At 40.4% G+C, this 21373-nt stretch overlaps 1 protein-coding gene and 1 pseudogene across 2 annotated transcripts in view; one reads left to right on the top strand and one right to left on the bottom strand.

Moving 5' to 3' along the window:
• The window catches only part of Slc9a6 (solute carrier family 9 member A6), a 69444-nt gene that overhangs the window by 33495 nt on the left and 14576 nt on the right, over positions 1–21373 (top strand). For both annotated transcript variants that reach the window (XM_070039664.1, XM_070039665.1), the window contains 4 exons: positions 1899–2012; positions 9571–9682; positions 11995–12148; positions 20075–20105. In XM_070039664.1, coding sequence (XP_069895765.1) covers positions 1899–2012; positions 9571–9682; positions 11995–12148; positions 20075–20105 — 411 coding nt within the window. The remainder of the gene's footprint in view (positions 1–1898; positions 2013–9570; positions 9683–11994; positions 12149–20074; positions 20106–21373) is intronic.
• Positions 10335–10616, bottom strand: LOC138839337 (large ribosomal subunit protein eL22 pseudogene; annotated as a pseudogene).

The raw sequence follows: 21373 nt of genomic DNA, 5'->3' as shown, positions 1-21373 counted from the left end.
AAATCCTGGATTATGTGCTTGGGATCATATGTCATACGAGAAATGGCAGAGAAACAGGGAAATAGTTTGAAGTTTAAGCTGCTGGATGCCATCGCAGAAGAAATGGTGCATCCCAAGGATTTGGAAATGCCTAGGAGAATTTGTAAACCATGAAAGTTGTATAGAATTCAAGTTTCAATGTCCATGAATAGATTTTATTGGCAATTAACTAGGCTTATTTTTAAATGTATAGCTATGGCTAGCAAAGTTGGGTAGTTGTGACAGAGACCTGTGATCAGCAAAGCCTCAAATATTCATTCTCTGTCCAGATAGGATGGCATATACCTATAATCTCTGCCTTCAGGAGGAAGAGGCCAGTGGATCACAAGCTCAAGGCCAGCCTTTGCTATGTAGTGAGACTCTAAGAAAGAAATTACTCTCTTCCCCTGCACAGGAAGTTTGAAGACCCCTGTGTAGTAGATTTGAATCAAGGCTCTATATTGTTTCAAATCCTTTGTTTGACTTTTTTTTTTGGGGGGGGGGCGCCTGTCCTTGGGCTTGAACTCAGGACCTGAGCGCTGTTCCTGAGCTTCTTTTGTTCAAGGATAGCATTCTATCACTTGAGCCACAGCTCAACTTCCAGCTTTTTTCGGTAGTTTATTGGAGATAAGAGTCTCATGGACTTTCCTGCCCAAGTTGGCTTTGCACTGCGATCCTCAGTGCTCAGCCTCCTGAGGAACTAGGATTAAAGATGTGAGCCACCAGGTTACCCACTACTTTTTGGTTGTGTGACAAGAGCACACAACTTCTCTGTGCTTCAGTTTTGCTCTCTTTAAAATGCAGATAATAGTACCTACTTTGGAGTGGTGAGATTAAAATGAGACAATGCCATGGAAAGTGCTTAATATAGAATTAGACACATAGTAAACCTAGATAACAGCTATTACCATGAAATAACTAAATACAAATAGTAGTGTATTAAGTCATTTAAAGAAAAATGTGTACTTATTTTCATTTTTTTCCCTCATAGTTGGGTAGTAAGCCACCACAGCATTTTTTGTATGTGAGTTTGGGGACTGGTTCTGCAGCTTCGTACACGGTGGTCAAGTACTGTACCACTGAGCTATATCCCAAGCCCCTCCAATTCTGCTTTGAAAAGATAACTTGCCCAAAGCCACATAGCTAGCAAGCGGGGAATGCAAGGGACTCTGACTAAGATTAGGTTCTTTTTCTCCTTCCTATTGTGGGAAAGAGCATGGATAGATAGCTACCATGGCCAGAGGGATGTAACTATGGAGGGCCTTCATTCATTCATCAAGCCTCAGACCCCTGATGTTACTAATGTTTGAGAAGGGAGCTGAGTACAGAATCCCTGTCATTGGGAAGATTACTTACTAAATGTGGACTAAGACTCGGGAGAAAAAGTGCAGTCAGCAACAAGCCAGTGATATGAGATTGGCTCTGCAGCACTATGCCAGGATAAAGTTGAATGGGATCATCTAGCTTGTAGAGAGGGAAATACACAGAAATTGTCATTTCTAGAGAGACTAATAAGCTGGAGGTGGGAAATGAGGGTGTCAGGTTTACCATTTAGCATCCTCTTGCAGCATGGTGAGTGGAAAGTAAAGCAATGGCAAGGGACATAAGGAAAATTCAAGAAAGAAAATTTGCCCAGGTTTAGAGGAGGAAGAATGACTGACAGTAGGGATTTGGGGAAGGGGAGTGAAGACGCAACATTTATATCTCTTTTTTGTGGGACTGGAAATGACATCCATACATTCAATCCCTTTGAGTCAACTATTTTCAGTTACATGTATAAACTCTGTATATCAAGAGTCTGTTTCATTGTATTAGTAATGCGCATGTTTTCAAATTGTGAAAATTATTGACTGGACTAACTTATAACAATTTCATTGCAGTTATTCGAGCTTCTCAATTTCCTGGCAGAGAATTTCATCTTTTCCTACATGGGGCTCACGCTGTTTACTTTCCAGAACCATGTCTTTATCCCAACATTTGTGGTAGGAGCATTTGTATCCTTTGTGTTCTATTTTGAAAAGCCATTTTTAATTGAGATTTTCATATAGTTGGGAGTATGGTTGACAATAAGGCCTTTATGTAAAATTTTCTTCTGGGTAAAACAAACAAGTACTTTAACTGTTTTTTCTCTTCTATTATGTGCTGTTTAAATTTCTGTTTATTGCTTAAAAATGACAGATTGATATAATAGAGATCCTCTACCATGCTTACCTCATATGCCTGAGGCCCTGGGTTCAATTCCTCAGCACCACACAAGCAGAAAAAGCCAGAAGTGGTGCTGTGGCTCAAGTGGTAGAGTGCTAGCCTTGAGCTGAAGAGCTGAAGGACAGTGCCCAGGCCCAAAGTTCAGGCCCCATAACAAACAACAACAACAAAAAGAAATCCTCTACCATTCTGCCAACCTCAAAGATAAAATTTTTTGTCCTCAACTGAGTATGATGGATGCATACCTGTAATCTCAAGAGGAGGATACCAAGCTCTAGGCCAACATAATGAGGTCCTGTCATAAAATAAAGTTTTAAAAAAGGGTTGGTGATGTAACTCAGCCATATAGCATTAACACTGTATGTATAAGACCATATGTTCCATCTCCAGTACCACAAACTCCTCTTTTATTGAGGAGAAAAGCAGTTTATACTACATCGTATTAGAGGAAAAAAGTTTAAATGAGGTAACGAGGTCAGTTTCTATTGTCTTTCTCCCTCCCTCTCCCTTTCTATCCATCCATCCACCTATCCATCTCTCTGAATCAACTTCTGGTAGTACTGGGGTTTGAAACTCAGGGCCTTGTACTGGCTAGACAGGTGCTATACCACTTGAGCCATCCTCCCAGCCCTTCCATCTTTCTCTCTCTCTTTCATATGAGTGAATAGAGACTTTAAAACACAATTGAAAGGAAGAACCTGAGAATATGAAAGAAAACAGTAAGTAGTATAAGCCTCTGAGAATTTAGAGAGAAATGGAATCCAAAGCATGTGAAGAGGAATTGGCCTTCATTGGGAGGAGAGACAGCTGTTTTGTTGGTACAGAAGAGAAAAGGGCATGTAGAGAAGAAGGTGCGGGCTGGGAAGGTGGCTCAGTGGTAGAGCACTTGCCTTGCATGCCTGAGGCCCTGGGTTTGATTCCTCAGCACCACATAAGCAAAAAGAAAAAAGCCGGAAGTGGCGCTGTGGCTCAAGTGGTAGAGCACTAGCCTTGAGCTGAAGAGCTAAGGGACAGCGCCCAGGCCCAGAGTTCAGGCCCCACGACCGGACCCCCCACCCCAAAAAAAAAGAAAAGAAAAGAGAAGAAGGTGCATCTGTAAGATGGAGCTCCTGGATTCTGTTTTTACCTGTGAGGTAGTGGGTAAAAGTATCTTCTAAGAGTGAATTAGAGAAGTATATCAATTGTATCCATCATGTAACACATTACCTTGAAACACAGCAGGTTTAAAATAGCAAACATCCCAAAGGTCAGGAGTATCCAAAGGACGGGAGTCCTGGAATAGCTTTGTTGGGTGGTTCTGGCTGAAGGATCTCTCAGAAGGTTGTAGTAGCATTGTTGGCTACCATTACACTGAGTAGGTAGCTGTGTGTGGAAGTTCCCCCTGCAGGCTTGCTCCCATAGCTGTCAGCAGGAGAGGATTCCTACCTCCCATTAGTGCAGTTCACACCATAGATTTCCCCAGAGTGAGTGAGCTGAGAGTATCAAGATGGAAGCCAGAGTCCTTTTAAACTTGAATCTCAGGACCTAGAGGTTCACAGCTATAATCCTAGCTACTCAGGAGGCTGAGATAATAGGATGCAGATAGCAAGACAATGGGCGAGGGGATCAGAAAAATCCATGAGACTCCATTTCCAATTAATTAGCATGGCAATACGGCATGAGCTGTGAGCAAGCATGCACACACACACACACACACACACACACACACACACACACACACACACAATCTAGTCTTGGAAGTAACATCTCATTATTCCTTCTGAAATATTGACCAACAGTGTAAGCAGGGACTGCCCAGTATTGTGATAACTAGAAACAGGGATCATTAGGAACTACATTAGAAGGTGGCTTACACATATGATTAAGAATTTTGAGGAAAGTAAGACAAGATTTATAAAATAGTCACTGAGAATGGAAGAATGAATTGACCAAGGAAATGCACTAGCATTGCTGAGCTGTAAATAGGGACACAGTTGAGTTGGAGGAGCAGGTATTTACAAGAAAGCCACTCTGCCTTGTTGTGTGACTATGTCCAGGAGGCCTTAGCTGTATGCATGGAGAAAAGAAAACAGGGTCTATCCAAGTATGGGTTTTCTGTTGAGTGGATATAATGAAACAGAGAAGGCCAAAGCAAATGTTGGGTATTAGAAAGAGTATTACCAACTCATGGATAAGGGAAGTGAAGAAAAGAGAGGATTGAGCATTGGAGAAAAAAGTAGAATGTTGTTTGTCCTAGAGATCCCAGTAAGATGAAAGAGTGATGGAAGATAGTTGAACATAAAATATGGAAAGAAACATTGTGGTCAGAGAGAGGTGGGAGAGGGGAAGCAAGGCTCTGAAGGTTTCCTTATTAATGAGTTTTCTTTTTTAATTTTAATTTTATTGTCCACAAGATATACAGAGGGGTTATAGTTACATAAGTAAGGTAGTGAGTACATTTCTTGTCTAACTTGTTAACCCCTCCCTCGTTTTCTCCCTTTTTCCTCCCCCTCCCCAACCCCCCCCCCCAAGTTGTACAGATCATTTCCAACATACTGTCTTGTGAGTATTGCTGTTGTATATGTCCCTACCTGTTCTTTGTCTCACCATTTTGTTGTTCCCTTCCCTTCCCTAGTTCAGATAAACAAATATACATACCCAGTGTACCAAAATCAAATACAGTGACAACAGGGAATATTTGTGTGTCAGTGCTGGAGCTTGAATTTGAGGGCTGGGCGCTGTCCCTTAGCCTGCTTTTTTTTTTTTCTCAAGGCCAATGCTCTACTTACTACTTGAGTCACAGCTCCACTTCAGACTTTTTGTGTGTGTGTGTTTAATTGGAGACGAGTCTTATGAACTTCCCTGCTTTGAACTACAATCCCCAGATTTAGCTTCCTCATTACCTTATTACAGACATGAGCCACCAGTGCCTGGCTTGAGTTTTCTAATAGCTCTGGGTATTATTTGTTTGTTTGTTTGTTTGTTTGTTTAACTGCAGACCAATCCACCGCCGCTGCCCCCCCATCAGTCCTAGGTCTGAATTCAGGCCTGAGCACTGTCCCTGAGCTTTATTGCTCAAGGCTAGTGCTGTGCCACTTGAGCCACAGCTCCCCCACCTGGCTTATTTTTGTAGTTTATTAGGGACTCTGTCCAGGCTGGCTTCTAACTGTGATCCTCAGAACTCAGCCTTTTGAGTATTTAGGATTACAGAAGTGAGTCACCAATGCCCGGCTGTTTGCATTCTTGTTTTTTTTTTTTTTTAAAAAAAAACAAAACTTTTCTGTAACCATTTTAATATTTATTTATTTATTTGGGTGTTGTGATGATTCCCTGAAGATGTAGAAGAAGCAGTATAGCGCACGTGGGTTTTGTTCCTTCTACAGATCCAGCCTCACTGTTTTTCTTATTGTGGAAGTCTGAAGTGATGCCTTTTTATTCTACTCCTGGCTCTCTTTTTTCAATGAGCTGGCCCCAAATTGCCAGCACATTTACTACAGCACACTTAGCTGTTATTCATATTCACTTAACTGTAGCTGTGGAAGTGACAGGATTTACTGAAAAAGCCACTAGGCTACCTTCAACTTTGGGATCCTCTGATCACTTTGGCTATTCGAGAGGATTTGGGTGATCAGATACCGATCTTAGCCATGAATAATATTGCCATATATCCAAATGTCTTCTACATGTATGCTTCAAAAGCATACATGTGTTTCTCCAAATTTGCAAGTATTTCTACTGACCGTTTCATTTTCTGAGCTCTGTTAGTGCCTGTCATGGGTGTCCTGGATCTATGGTTGTGCCACCTTGTATAGATACATTGAACCAGGGCAGTACCAGGCACCAGTGGTGGATTTCCCTAATGTTCTCTTTCTGTTTAAGGTCCCACCCAGGATATCATGCCTTCATTGGGTGTTACTTGACAATAGTAGTTTCTTAGCTGCTCTTGTCTTGCTCACTAACCAGGAATTTTGTTCCTCAGTTGGAATTCGATGTTTTTCCTGATTAGATTAGGATTTTGTGTTCTTTGGGAGGAACATGAGAGAAGTGAAGTGCCATTCCCCTCATATCATATCAAGGGTACATATTTATTAACAGGTTAATAATGTTTGTAGTCAGTCACTTAGCTGAGATAGTGTTTATCAGGTTTTTCCATTTTAAGTTACTCACTTTTTTCTTTCAGTGTTCTTGCACTTATAAAGATGGAGCCTCATATAGCCCACATTTGGGGAGTAGGAGATTTAGTTTTACCTAATCAAGGACAGAATTACTTGGAATTTTTACATAGAATATCTGTTTTCTGTTTCTTGTATTTTTTTTGGGGGGGGGGGGGTCCGGTCATGGGGCCTGAACTCTGGGCCTGGGCACTGTCCCTCAGCTCTTCAGATCAAGGCTAGTGCTCTACCACTTGAGCCAAAGCACCACTTCCGGCTTTTTTCTTTTTTGCTTATGTGGTGCTGAGGAATCAAACCCAGGGCCTCATGAATGCAAGACAAGCGCTCTACCACTGAGCCACCTTCCCAGCCCTCTGTTTCTTGTATTTTTTAGTCAGTCACTTCTTTCAGTACAGATCTTATTGAATTTGTGTGTGTGTGTGCGTGCGCGCGTGTGCGCGCATGCATGCTGGTACTAAGGCTTGAACTCAAGGCTAGGATGCTATCCCTTTGCTTTTCCATTCAAGACTGGTATTCTACCACTTGAGACACAGCTCCATTTCAGGCTTGTTTTTGGTAGTTAATTGGAAAAGAGTCTCACAGACTTTCCTATTTGGCCTGGCTTTGAACTGCAATCCTCAGATCTCATTATACTTTGGATTATTATAAAACTTTCAGTTTTTTTGTTGATCAAACAATCCCAGTTTTGGCCATGGGGACTTCTTTCAATGGAGTGAGTCTTGTGTTCCCTTGATATACTCCCATCACTGATTTTTGGTTTACCTTTGTCTAGTAGCACATTCTTATTTCTGGAAACATAAGATATATCAGGTATGTTTTATAGTATTCTGCCTCAGTACAAGAATTAGTTATCTCTGCAGAGAGTCCTGGTTTTATTTAATGGAGAATTGTATTAGAAACACAGGTCTGTGTAGTAAATACACTCAGCGCTATTGAGTGTCCTTGATTCTAGATCCTCTCAGGTGACAGACCAAGAAAATATACATGCATTTACTAAGTCATATATCTATATTTATCTTCATTAAGCTAAACATTGGTTTTTATTGATATCTCCATCTGTAAGCCATTACCACATGGATTATTCCGTTCTTCCTTTGTTGATCTGTGCATTCCCATTCCAACATTTACGTAATTGTTGTAGTACATGTGTACAATCACACTATTTAAAGATAGGGATGCAGTTTGAGAAATGTAGCCAATGATGTCATTGCATAAACATCATGAAGAGAATTTGCAAAAGCCTTTACAGTATAGGTCAGTTATTTGACATGGCTACCTAACAGACTTGGTAAACAGAAATGGTAAACTTTTCTTTGTAAGTAGGAATACACTAAAATAAGGAAGTACAGTGTAGTAAATACACAAACAAGGCATTTGTTATTATTACCAAGTATCATGTACTCTGCATAGTTGCTTGTGTTGTGTCTTTATATGGCTGGCATCACAATGTACTTCATTATACCAGTATCATCACAAACACAAGAGTAATGTTAGGATAGCTATGATACCACTAACTAATAGAACTCATTTCAGCTGTGTTCTAATCTTACAGGACAATGATGGTATAGATGCAGTCTGTTTTTTTTTTGTCAGTTGTGGGGTTTGAACTCTGGGCCTGGGTGCTGTCCATCAGCTCTTCAGCTCAAGGCTGGTGGTCTACCATTTGAGCCACAATTCCACTTCCGGTTTTCTGGTGGTTTTTTGGAGATAAGAGTCATGGACTTTCCTGCTGGGGCTGGCTTTGAACCATGATCCTCAGATCTCAGCTTCCTGAGTAGCTAGGATTATAGGCATGAAACACTGGTGTCTGGCATGTAGTCTGTTCTTGACGGAAATGTTATGTGGAACACGACTATATGATAATGTCAGAATTATTAGTCTGTATTCTCATGGGAAACAGTTTTTACCAATTGGTATACAATTCTTACATGCAGTTCCTTTCGTATACTCTACAGATTGCTATCTCTCAAGGCTATCACTTTTTTTAATCACATTTTTTTCTTCTTTTTATTGTCAAGGTGATGTATAGAGGGGTTACAGTTTCATAAGGTAATAAGTACATTTCTTGTCAAACTTGTTATCCCTTCTTTTTTTTGTTTTTGTTTTTTAACCTTTTTTTTGGAGGGGGGGGTGGGGGTTGGTCGTGGGGCTTGAACTTTGGGCCTGGGCACTGTCCCTGAGCTCTGCAGCTCAATGTTAGCTGTCTACCACTTGAGTCACAGCACCACTTCCAGCTTTTTCTGTTTATGTGGTACTGAGGAATCAAACCCAGGGCCTCATGCATGGGAGACAAGCACTCTACCACTGAGCTACCTTCCCAGCCCTTGTTATTTTTAATATTAGGTTTTCCTTTATATTCCTACCAGGAACTAGAGTAGGGACTGTATTGTGATCTCTGAAAGTAAATTTGTAATTATAAAACAGGACTTTCTATAGATATCAGATAGAAAACAATATACCACAATTGGTTTCTAGTTAAAACACATCTGAATTCACATTAAGCCTATCCATTGAAGTAGGCTGTAAGTGTAGACTCAGTGGGACACAGTAAGGCTTGCAGGATTTCGAAAGCTTTAAGTTGGCTATGCATCCCCATTCTGTGTTCTAAGGAAGGAATGGGGAGATTTACCCAACATTATTATTCCTATCCACTCTGGCAATGGTAATGAGGTACCCTATTTTATTGTTATTAGGGATTTTTTTGGAGTACTGGAGTTTGAACTCAGGGTCTCAAGATTCTTTACTGCTTGAGCCTTAACCTCTAACCTTGCTTTTTGCTAGTTATTTTTGAAGATGGAGTCTAGTGGACTTTTCTGCCCATGCTAACCTTGAACCATAGTCCTTAGGGATGAGACACTGGCATCCAGCTTATTTCTCTTCATTATTTCATTAATTTTCTATATGTTAGAACAACCCATTCTATTTGTTAGCAACTAGCATATGTGATTATTTAAATTCAGTTTAAATCATATAGAATTTAAACTTCAGTCACAATAGCAACATTCTGGTGCTCACAGTATTAGAAATTTGTATTTGCAGAAAGTTCTAGTACACAGCATTGTTAGGTGATGAATCAAGAGCCCATGTGTTAAAAACTAGCTCCCAAAAATAATTTAGTCTTTCCCTATCACAAATGTATAGTCCAAATAATATTAACAGTAAAAAGAAATGATCCTTAACCTATTAATAATTTTAGATTGCTATTTTCCTGGGAAGAGCTGCCAATATTTACCCCTTGTCTCTGTTACTTAATTTGGGTAGAAGAAGTAAGATTGGATCAAATTTTCAACATATGATGATGTTTGCTGGTAAGTTGTAACTTTTTTATCTTGTCCACTCGAACAACTTGTTCACAACATATGCTAGCTTTATAAATGAACCTAAAATGTCTTGACCGAAATTGTATCTTTACTTACATGAAGATCCTCAGTGTACCATTCTCTTCTTTGAGAATCTTTTAATATTCTGCCACCAAGTCTTTGGTTTAGGACTATGTCATACAAAATAAAAGGATTAAACATGAATACATTCTCACATCAAGACTTAGAAGTCTAAAGGAATTTTATCTGTAATTATCCATTTGTCTGCCTTTAAATAGGCAAAGAGAGAAAACTGCTGTGGTAAATCCATGCTTTTAGAATACTATTAATCACTAAAAATAAACTGTATTTTATTGGTATATATTAAATTTAACAGAGTAGGGGGTTTCATCAGGACATTTCTATACATTCATATGCTTTGATTATATTCATTCCCCTATTACTTTTTCTTGTCTCCAGTTCTACCTCCTTCCTTCCCTTTTCCCTTCCCTTTACCTTTTATGACCATGTATATTTTGGGGGGAGGCTCCCAAGTTTTATTCAAGAACTCATACAAAATATTCCTCATAAATGAATTTTAATCCCCCTCTTCCTTCTCTTCTTCCTCCTGGTTAATCTGGAAGTAACGTAATTCATAACTCTATTTGCTGTTAGCAACTATGAGTAACCCGTCACGTAGATTATTCTTCTTCAAATATTTTTTGGTGAGATATTTCAAATACCTTTTGGAGAAAGGCACCACAGAAGTTACAGTGATCTTGCTTTTGCTTCTCTCGATGGTGACCACTCCTCCACCAAGATTTCCAGCTTTCTCGTTCACCTTGATTCTCTCTTGGAGAAACTGCTCAAAATTGGCAGCATCCATGATACCATCTTCTACAGGGTGGGTATAGTTCAAGGTGAACTCCAGAACCTGCTTCATTTTTTGCCCCCCCTTATCTCACGCCTTTTCACAGGTACCAGGGTGGCAGTGGAGGCAGAAAGGGAGCGAAATGCACCGCGCAGATGCAAAGAGCCCTTGGCGTGCAGGGCACACAGGGCTCAACCACTACCATGAAAATTTTTATTTTGTTTTGATTTGTCTTGTTTTATTTCTCCCTTCCACAATGAGAAAAAAACGAGTATTTGTCATTCTGGAACTGGTTTATTTCACTCAACATGATGATCTCTAGTTCCAATTTCCAGCAAATAATATAATTGCGTTCTTTTTAATGGTTAAGTAAATATACCACATTTTCTTTATCCATTCATCTGTTGTTGGTCACCTGGGATGAATCTAAAATTTGGTCTTTGTGAATAATATTGTGAAAAACCAGGGTATACAGATATCTGTTGTTATAAAACAACTTATTGATCCATACAACCCAGTTGAATATCAGAATCATCACGCTTAGTGAGAGAAGCCAGTCTCAGGTTACATACTCTGTGAGTTTACTTATAAAACATTCTCAAAAAGACAATCAAGTAGAACATGGTACATGTCTATAATGCCTGCTACTTGGGAGTTGGAGGCAGAAGGATCAGGAATTTGAGGCCAGCTCAGGCAACAGCCAGTGTTAGACCCTTTTTCAAAAGCAAGATGAAAACTGAAGAGTTGGAGGCATATAGTAAGAGCAAGGCCTGGGCTCAATACCCAGTATCATAAAAAGAAAAAAAAGCAACGAAGAATAGATCAGGAGTTTAGTGAAAGAAGTGGAACCTAGGAAGTTGTAATACAGAGGAAAATCGGGAGAGAGGAGATTGCTTTGTGTCTTGATAATGGTAGTGGCTATATTGTTCTATGCATTTTCAAACAAAACTCATGGAACTATGAATCAAAACACTTTATATATAAATTAATTTTTTTCAAGGAGTCTGTATTGAATTTACTTTTGAAAGAAAAAGAAATTTCTCTTAAAATCTGGTTCCAGAGAGAAAAAAAATTTTTGTGCTCATACTGGGGCTTGAACTCAGGGCCTGACTCTTAGCCCTTTTGCTCAAGGGTGGCACTGTAGCACTTGAGCCACACTTCCATTTCTCCCTTTGTTCTGGTTACTTGGAGATAATAGTCTCACAGACTCTTCTGCTTGGGCTAGCTTTGAACTGCAATCCTCAGATCTCAGCTTCCTGAGTAGCTAGGACTCCAAGTATGAGCCACTATCACCCGACTGCAACAAAATAAATTTTAAAAAGTATTGAAAGATTGTTGCATTTCTGTATCATTTGGTTAACTGCTCCTAAGATTTTAGGATGTTTATGTCTCTGAATTTATGATGCTTTCATTGGTATCAACTATTGACTACCCCTTCAATTCCCTGTAGGCCTTCGTGGTGCGATGGCATTTGCTTTGGCCATTCGAGACACTGCCACTTATGCACGGCAAATGATGTTCAGCACCACACTTCTGATTGTGTTTTTTACTGTGTGGGTATTTGGTGGTGGTACCACGGCCATGTTGTCATGCCTGCATATAAGGTGAGTAGAAGCTGGTGACCTCACTTATTTATTTCATTTATTTTTAAATTTTTATTGTCAAGGTAATATACAGACAGGTTACAATTACATAAGTAAAATACTGAGTACATTTAAGGTAGTGAGTACATTTCTTGTCAAACTTGTTACCCCCTCCCTCATGTTTCTCCCACTTACCCTTCCCCCAACCCCTCCCAAGTTGTACAGACCATTTCCGACATATTTTCTTGTGAGTATAGCTGTTGTATTGCCTTATTTATACTTTTTTTTGTTGGTCATGGGGCTTGAACTCTGGGCTTGGGTGCTGTCCCTGTGCTCTTCAGCTCAAGGAGAGTGCTCTACAGCTTGAGCCATAGTGCCGCTTCCTGCATTGCCTTATTTTAACATTAAATTTTGATTCAGTTTATTTTCCCTTTAGTCACAAGTTTTTAACTTTTGGTGAATCAATAATTTTTCATTTATTTCTCTTCAAAAGTATACGCTCTGATACAAGAAAAATAAAACTTCAAAAGAAAAATAAATGGAAACTAGTACTAACACTTCATAGATTTGCTTTACAGACCTTTTATATACATCATACATTTTTTAACAGAAAAAAGGCAAACCTAAAAGTATGCTTGAATACTCTTTTTTAAATATAGCATGGATATTTACATTTGTAAATATATTCACATCATTATTTGAATGGTGGCATATATCCTGATTGGCTGACCCAAGTATCATTGGACTTTTGTATAGTTTCTAGGTTTTTGCTGTTATCATTGCCATTTGAGGATTTTTTTGTTACTGTTGCCAGTATGAACCTTTTTTATATGTTTTTATTGTAAAAATACTGTACAGAGGGGTTACAGTTACATGAGTAAGGTAATGAGTCCATTTCCAATCAAGCATTGTTACCTCCTCCTTTGTTCCCTCCACCACCATCCCTTCCCTCCCTACCTCCCCAACTCCTCCCTCCCCCCGCACCCCAAGTTGTAAAGTTCGTTTTCAGCATAGTGTCTTGCACATCTCATTGTTAAAATGGGTCAACCTGTATTCTTATTTCAGCATTTTGTTATTTTCCTTCCCCTCCCCAAATGAGAAAAATGAACATTTTTATATGTATAGCCAACTGTGTACTTTATTTCCTTAGTATGCATTTGTAGGAGACAAATTGTTCAGTGAAAAGGATGTGCATGTATTTAAGGCTTTTGGTCATATTATCTTGTTGGATACATCTGCAGCTTTTGAGACAGTCCCATTTACCCCATGTCTAATCAATATTAGATGCAGTTATTTTTTCTTATCCTAATGATCACTGCTGTTTCTAGCCAAATGCTGGAAGGCCAAGATCATGAGGTCTTAGTGTTGCCGTGTGTGATACTTAATGTATTCAATTTGAAAGCTCCCTTGTATCTCAAGAGTTCTGCATTTGTTTCCATGGATACAGCAGTCTATGTTGCTGAGGCTTTGTAGATTGTACTTCTGTGTTTGGCTAAAACTTCATAGATGTTAAAAGCTACCAAGCTTCCAGGTTATCTAGAACTCATTAGGAAAAACAGTATTTCATATTGTAGATAATCTGTCCTCCATTTTTAACTCTATTATGCCTTTTTTCTAACCTTGAATCAGTTGGAATGTTGTTACTATCATAATTTCTTTTCTCTATTCAAATTCCATTCTTGTTCATTTTCATGCTATTACTGTGTGTGGTAGACAACATAATACAGCATATATGCTGTAAACCCTAATAGTATTCTTATAACCTTCATTATTACTTGAAGGAGGACTTGGCATTTATTGAGTACCTACTGTGTGCTGGGCCTCATGCTCAGTGTATTTAACATGATCACCCAATCATAATACATCTGTTTTACAAGTTAAGAAACAGATGCTCAAGAATAGTCTTACTCATTCAAGGTTGAACAGACAATGAGATGGTGATTAGAGGAGCCTCTGATCATCATTTTTTTCTATACCATAGTACCTCAAAAAATGAAAATAGAGCGAAGTGCCAGTGGCTCACACCTGTAATCCTAGCTACTCAGGAGGCTGAGATCTGAGGATCGTGCTTTGAAGCCATCTTGGGCCGGGAAAGGTGTGAGACTTTTATCTCCAGCTAACCACCAGAAAACTGCAAGTGGTTCTGTGGCTCAAAATGGTAGAGTACTAGCCTTGAGCCCAGGCCCTGAGTTCAAGCCCCACAACTGACCAAAAAATAGAGAGAGAGAATAGGACATTTTGGAAACACGAAGCTCCTTTTTTTCCCCCAACGGCTTGTAAATGTGGACTCTCCTAGGGGGAAAAAATTAAATGTGTAGTAACTTAGGAGAATAATACTCTTCAATGGAGTCTTAGTTTAAAAAGAATCACTTATCTTCCCTTATTGCCTCCATCAAAAAGACAAAGAAAATGTCCATGCTTTACCATGTCTTCTTTAAAAACAACCCAAACAAAAACCCACTTGCTCTCTGTGCAAAGAATTTAATTTCTGTCATTAGCTTTGAGAGCTCTTTGGATGGCCTTATTTACCTGTACCACAGTTAACCACTTATAATATTCATTGCCCTACAGTATTAGATTATTTGTTGTTGTTTTCTTGTTTTATTGGAGTGATTTGGCCTCATTGTGAACAAAGCCTGTATTTTCAGCTTCTCTTCCCTCTTGAATTTGTCTGGTCCAATTTTGAGAATGCTTGTGAGTCCTGAGAATTGATGATTCATGCGCATTTAACTTTGTCTTTAAATTCTCACTCCTTTCTTAAAATGAATTGTGTGATCTTTGGGAAGTCCTTTAAGCCGCTGTTTCTGCATCTGTAGCACAAGTAACAGTACTGTTTCCTAGATGAGGATTTAGTGAACTAATATCTGCAAAGGTCTGTAGGAGTTACAAGAATGCCTTTTTTGTGCCTGTCCTGGGGCTTGAATTCTGGGCACAGTCATTGTCCCTGGGCATTTTTTGCTTACGGCTAGTGCTTTACCACTTGAGCCACAGTTCCACTTGCGGCTTTTTTGGTAGCTAATTGGAGATAAGAGTCTCACAGCCTTGCCAATGGTACCTATCAAGGCTGTCTTTTTACTTTTTTTTTGTTGGTCATGGGGCCTGAACTCTGGGCCTGGACACTGTCCCTCAGCTCTTGAGCTCAAGGCTAGCGCTCTAGCACTTGAGCCACAGTGCCATTTCTGGCTTTTTCTGCTTATGTGGTGCTGAAGAATCGAACCCAGGGCCTCAAGCACTCTACCACTGAACCACCTTCCCAGCCCAAGGCTCCCTTTTTTTTTTTTTGTCGGTCGTGGGGCTTGAACTCTGGGCCTGGGCGCTGTCCCTCAGCTCTTCAGCTCAAGGAGAGCGCTCTACCACTTGAGCTACAGCACCACTTCCGCTTTCCTGGTGGTTTATTGGAGATAGGAGTCTCACGGTCTCTCCTGCCCGGGCTGGATTTGAACTGCGATCCTCAGATCTCAGCCTCCTGAGTAGCTAGGATTACACGGTGAGCCACCAGCGCCCAGCTCAAGGCTCCCTTTTTAATGCTAGTACCATACTTGAATTCAGGGCCTCACCATTGCTTAAGCTTGCTTGCTTGCTCAGCTGGTGGTCTACCACTTGAGTCACATCTTCAGACTAGTATTTTGATGGTTAATTGGAGATGGAGTCCTGTGGACTTTTCTGCCTGAGGTAGCTTCAAAGTACAGTTCTCTAGAACTCAGCCTCCTGAGTAGCTAGGGTTATAGACATGAACTACTGGCACCCAGATTAATTGTGCCTTTTATGCATTCCTTGACTAAATATTTATTGAGTGCCAGACCTGTGCTGGTCACTTGTTTTTGGGTCTGCAGGAAATAATTCTGTTCACCCTTGCCTAGTAGGGAGCATTTGACAATATTTAGATCCATTTTTGATTGTCACAAATGAGACAGGGGTCTACTGATGGCATTTTGTAGGCAAAAGCCAGGGATGCTACTAATTCTCTAGTGCATAAGACAATCTCTCCAAACTAACTAATAATTATTTGGGCCACAACATCAGTAATTCAAAGTTAAGAAACCCAGCTCTTAAGAAGGACTGTAGGAATAAAAATATCCCTGGTCACCTAAAATGTATACTTTACTGAGAAAAGGCAGACAACAAAGCAGTAAATAATGAACATGATCATTTTAGAAGGCAATCAGAGTAGGGTAGTGACTGGGGATGGGGGGCATTGGCTCATACCTATAATTTTAGCTACTCAGGAGGCAAAGATCTGAGGATTGTGGTTTGAAGCCAGCCTGGGCAATAAAGTTTGTGAGACTCTTATCTCCAATTAACCATCAAAACCTGGAAGTGGAGTTGTGGCTCGAGTGGTAGAGCACTAGACTTGAGCAAAAAAAAAAAAAAAAAAAAAAAAAAAAAGCTCAGGGACCATAACAAGGCCCTGAGTTCAAGCCCCAGGACTGGTACAGAAAAAAGTCAGGGACAGTCTCCTTTGAGAGTTTCCACTCAAACTTATTCAACTAGAGTGACAAGATAGGGCAAAGATATAGAAAAGTAGTCCAGGCAGAGACAAAAGCAAGTGCAAAGGCCCCGTGGCAGAAGCTGACTTGGCCTACTGGATGAGCAGAACAATAGACTACTTAGTGAGAGAATAGTGATTAAATGATGTGTGAAGAATGAGGTGGACAAACTCCTAGGTGACAAGGCTCTGTAAACTCTTCTTGTAGAGTTTAGGCTTTGCAGGTCATGTGGGCTCTGTCTCAGTTTCTCAGGTCTAGTGTCAAAGCATCTATAAACAATGTGTTAATCAACTGGTGAGGCTATGTTCCAATCAAGCCTCAGACTGGAGATTTGGCTCAAGTATTAATAGTGCTTGTCTAGAAAGTAGGAAGTCCTGAGTTCAAACCCCAGTAGTGTCAAAGCTGTCAACAGAACTTCACTTACAAAAACAGGAGGACTACTAGATGTCCCACGGGCTGTATCTTGTGGACCCCTACTGTAGGGTTTTTTAAGGTATAATGAGAGAGTTTTTATTTCAAAATGCAATAGGAATCTTAAGGAATATTAAACAAGGAAGTAGTGGCATGACCTCCATAAACCAGGTATGGGATCACCTGGAAATAATGGCCACCCCAAGTGAATTGCAATGAGTCAGTCATTACTGTGCAAAGCATGTGAAAACATTTGTCTATCACTTACGAGCCTTTGCTCTGCCTGGGCTTCTCTTTTACCTCCCAATATTTGACATAGCCAAGTGCCTTCCCCCTACCCTCTGTTCTTTTCTCTCTAAGCACTTTCTCTGCATAACATCGTGTCCTTCCATTATAACATTTTAAAGGCTGGAGGTATGGCTTAACCCCTGTCTAGCAAGCTGGGGGCCCTGAGTTCAAACCTAAGTACTGTCAAAGGATAAAATTGTCCATTATAGCACTTACCTCATTTAACCTTGTAATAATGGGGTAGTTATAAGAACTACTTAGTGTTCATGATCTATCAGACACTCTTAAAAGTTCTCCATACATTTTTGTGTTTAATCCATAGATCAACCCTTTTCAGGTGATAGAATTACAGTCCACAGGGCTGCATTATATGAGTTTGCACAGCTCGGCAGAAGCCAGTGGGGAATTTGAATCAAGTATTCCCTGACAAGCAAAGTCTTGGAGATTCTATTCTAGTTGTCTGTAAGCTCCTTGGGGAAAGGAACCATGTTTATTTTTAGTTATTTATTTTTTTGTTGGTCGTGGGGCCTGAACTCTGGGCCTGGGCACTGTCCCTCAGCTCTTCAGCTCAAAGCTAGCACTTTACGACTTGAGCCACAGCACCACTTCCAGGTGCTTATGTGGTGCTGAGCAATCGAACTCAGGTCCTCATGCATGCAAGGCAAGCACTCTACCACTGAGCCACCTTCCCAGCCCCAGGAACCATGTTTAATTTATATCTATGTCCTCTACCTAGCACAGTACCTGTCAAATAATAAATACTCTGTAATTGTTTTATTACACTCGACTGGCTCTGGGTATATTATGAGTATTGTACATGTACTATCTTCAAGACCACTAGATGTCACTTGAGATACATAAATGGTGAGAGTCTAACATGCCTAAGAATTAAATAGTGCCAGGATGTTTTTAACAAAGTAAAAATGATCCTTTCTTTGAATTACAAATCTGGTCATCACCATCTTTTTTCACATATTTAGCCATGATTCCCTTACCTTTCAAATGGGGTCTTGTTTCATTTTCCTCCCTTAAATGTTACTTGTCTTTGGGGATCCTGCTGTTATAACTTCTAGCACTGCCATGTAGTAGGTAATAATTCGTAAACACTTGAGAACCTATTGTGTGTCAGGTACTGTGCTAGACTCTGGGAAAACAGAAATGAATTGAGATATGGCTTTTGCCTCAAGGAGCTCATAGGCTTTTGAGGGGAGAGAGAGAGAGAGTTAAATAACTACTGCACTGCACTGTGTGTGTTTCTATATATCTATGTCTCTAAAAGTATCCCAGAAGTCTGGGGTCTTTCGATCTATGTCTCTATTTTTTGTGTGCACGCACGTGGTACTAGGGCTTGAGCCCAGTCTCATGTGTTTCTAGGCAGGTGCTCTAATACTTCAGTCACATCTCTAGTCCTTTTTACTTAAGGTTATTTTTCAGATATGGTGTTAATTTTTGCTTGGTGCCAGCCTCTCATGGTAGTCCTCTACCTATGGCCTCCTGAATAGCAGGGACCACATAAGTATGCTTGTTTTGTTGAGATGAGGTCTTCCCAACTTTTGTCTAGATGGCCTTGAATCCTAATCCTTCTAATCTCCATGTACAAAATAGCTAGGACTATAGTCTTGAGCTACCATGCTGAACCTTTTGTGCTAAGTATTGTAATGAAGAGACTCTAGAAAGTTGTACAGAATTATAGAGGAAAAGTCAGTTGGAGGACTCATAAAGTAGTTATTGTAGAACTTATTGAGGAGCTAAGTGAGAGGCAGCATATTTCAGCCTGAGGGACAAATGGTATGTGCAAAGGCATGGAGGCCCAGAGAGGACCAGGGTTTCAGAAGAAGAGGAAGAGGAAGAAGGTGGAAAGGTAGGTTGGAGTGAGGAGTGGCCAGTTGCATGTGGAGAGCCTTAAATGCAACTCAAGGGACTTCAGAGTTGACCCTCTAGATTAGATTGTCAGCTGCATGCAGTCTTTTGTGAAGACAATGACTCTGTGAGTTGTGGGTTTGAATAACTAACTGGAGGGATGGGGGACAGCCTGGTGTTGGAAAACTTTACTCAACACACTATGAGTCAGAATGAGTCCCATGCTGGAGCAGCTGAAAGAGGCAATGGGGAGAAGGGGGAGGGGAGCAGAAAGGGGGGAGAAGATAGAAGAAATAGAGTGCCCAGAGTGTCAGGGGCCAGAGAAGAGACACACAGAGCTCCTTAATGAAGCTGTTTCCTAGGATACTCAGAGCAGGAATTGAGTGGAGGTAAAAAGAAGAATTAATGAAAAACTAAGGCTACTGCTTGTCCATTAGCCTGTGCAAACAGCTATAATTGGAACCCTTCTAACTCGCAGAAAGTTGCCATGAATTCTGTGAGGTCCAAAACCACACAACTCCCTCTTAGAATTGCACTGTCAGCCTTTGTTTCTAGAACTTTCCAGTCGTTCTTACTCAGCAACTGGAGCAATGTTGTTCTCCCCGACTCTGCTTCAAGTGGAATTATATTTAGAGGAGAAATGCTATTTTACTGAAACTGGTAAGTGGGATTATAGGAATAGGATCATTTATTCTGCTTGCCTTAGAATCCAAGCTGTTGCTAAGGAAAGAGACAAGAGCCACAAATGTACATCAACAAGCACAGAGAAACAAGAACACATTAACTATTCCAACAGCTTCTCTGTAGAGAGAAATAGCTGCCTGACAGCGTATATATGTATGTATATACTAGACTTATTTTGGCTTCAAAATCTCATTTACTCTTTGTGTTTTTCCTTTAGGGTTGGTGTTGACTCAGACCAAGAACATTTGGTAAATATGCATTTGTGTTGTCCTTGGCATTTCTGTTGAATGTACAGCCATTTGGGAAGCAAACTGCCTCTCCTAGACTACATGACACTACTAAGATCCTGTCCTATTTGCCCCAGCTTTTAGCTGACATCATTCCTGGCTTTTCACACCACTACATAGAGACACAACCACATTTAGACAGCATATGCTTATCAAGGTTGACAGCTTTCCTATCTGTGGGCCATGCTGGACTTTTGCCACCGAGCCAAGTAGTCTCTTAAGCGCTTCTGGGTTTTCAAGTGACTGTTCTGGCACAGGGAGCCTTTTTCCACTTAGGTTTGCGCATGCAGGCTTGTCTCTGATGTCAGCCCACTCCAGCTGCTCTTCCTGTGTAACTTTCAAGTTGGATGACCAGCAGCTGCCCTTGAGAACTGCCTAGAAGCTTTTGAATCTTGAACTGGTCTCCAGTTCTAGGGAAGGCACTTAGCTACCCAGTGCCTCAGTCTTGGCCACATTTCTTTCCATCCTTCCTTCCATGTGTCAGATTCTCAGCTGTCTCTAGGATATTCAGCCTTTTGCAGTGGAGTATGGTGTAACTGGCCACACTCTCTAGAGTGACCACAGTTTTCCATTCATTTTTAATGGTTTCCTGGCACCACTGAATCCATCATTTCTACTACTAGATATTAGATGAGAAATTCCAGAAATTAAGTGTTTCAAGACAAAGTGTCTCTTTCAAAGCACAATTTTTGTTCTTGTCTGAAATAAACCCTTGCGTATTTTTCTTTAGGGTGTGGTTTTAAATTCCCTCAATGTTAATTTAGTTAGCTGTTGAATGATGAGTGTGTGTGTGTGTGTGTGTGTGTGTGTGTGTGTGTGTGTGTGTGTGTGTGTGTGTGTGTGTGTGATAGTAAGTGCTTGCCTCCTTTGTGGTTGGAATCTTAAAATAGAATTCTCTGGCTTGAAATACCTAGGCAAAGCAGACTGGGTAAATTCCCATTATGCCTAGCAGCTAGGGTAGTGTTCAAAGGGTAAGAGTTCCTCAGTATCTTCACCTCTGGGTTAAGACAAGAAGAAAGTTATACAGCTGACCAGACAAATGCTTGATCCCAGTGTGTGTACATCTCCACCAGTTAGCTGTATCACCTCTGTCAGTTATAGAGGAAAAATGAGGTGACAGGGAAAGAGACTACTAGTTGGGTCATAAAGGGAAAAATACCATTTCTCTCTGCCTTTAAACTGTATGGATATCTTCATTATACTTACTCAGTAAGTTCGAATATCCTGTA

The sequence above is a fragment of the Dipodomys merriami genome, unplaced genomic scaffold (assembly GCF_024711535.1).
Source record: "Dipodomys merriami isolate MVZ:Mamm:240054 unplaced genomic scaffold, mDipMer1.0.p SCAF_3, whole genome shotgun sequence".
In the NCBI taxonomy this organism is placed as follows: domain Eukaryota; kingdom Metazoa; phylum Chordata; class Mammalia; order Rodentia; family Heteromyidae; genus Dipodomys; species Dipodomys merriami.
Note: the sequence above shows the minus strand (reverse complement) of the source record. Positions and strands in the feature narration are given on the sequence as shown.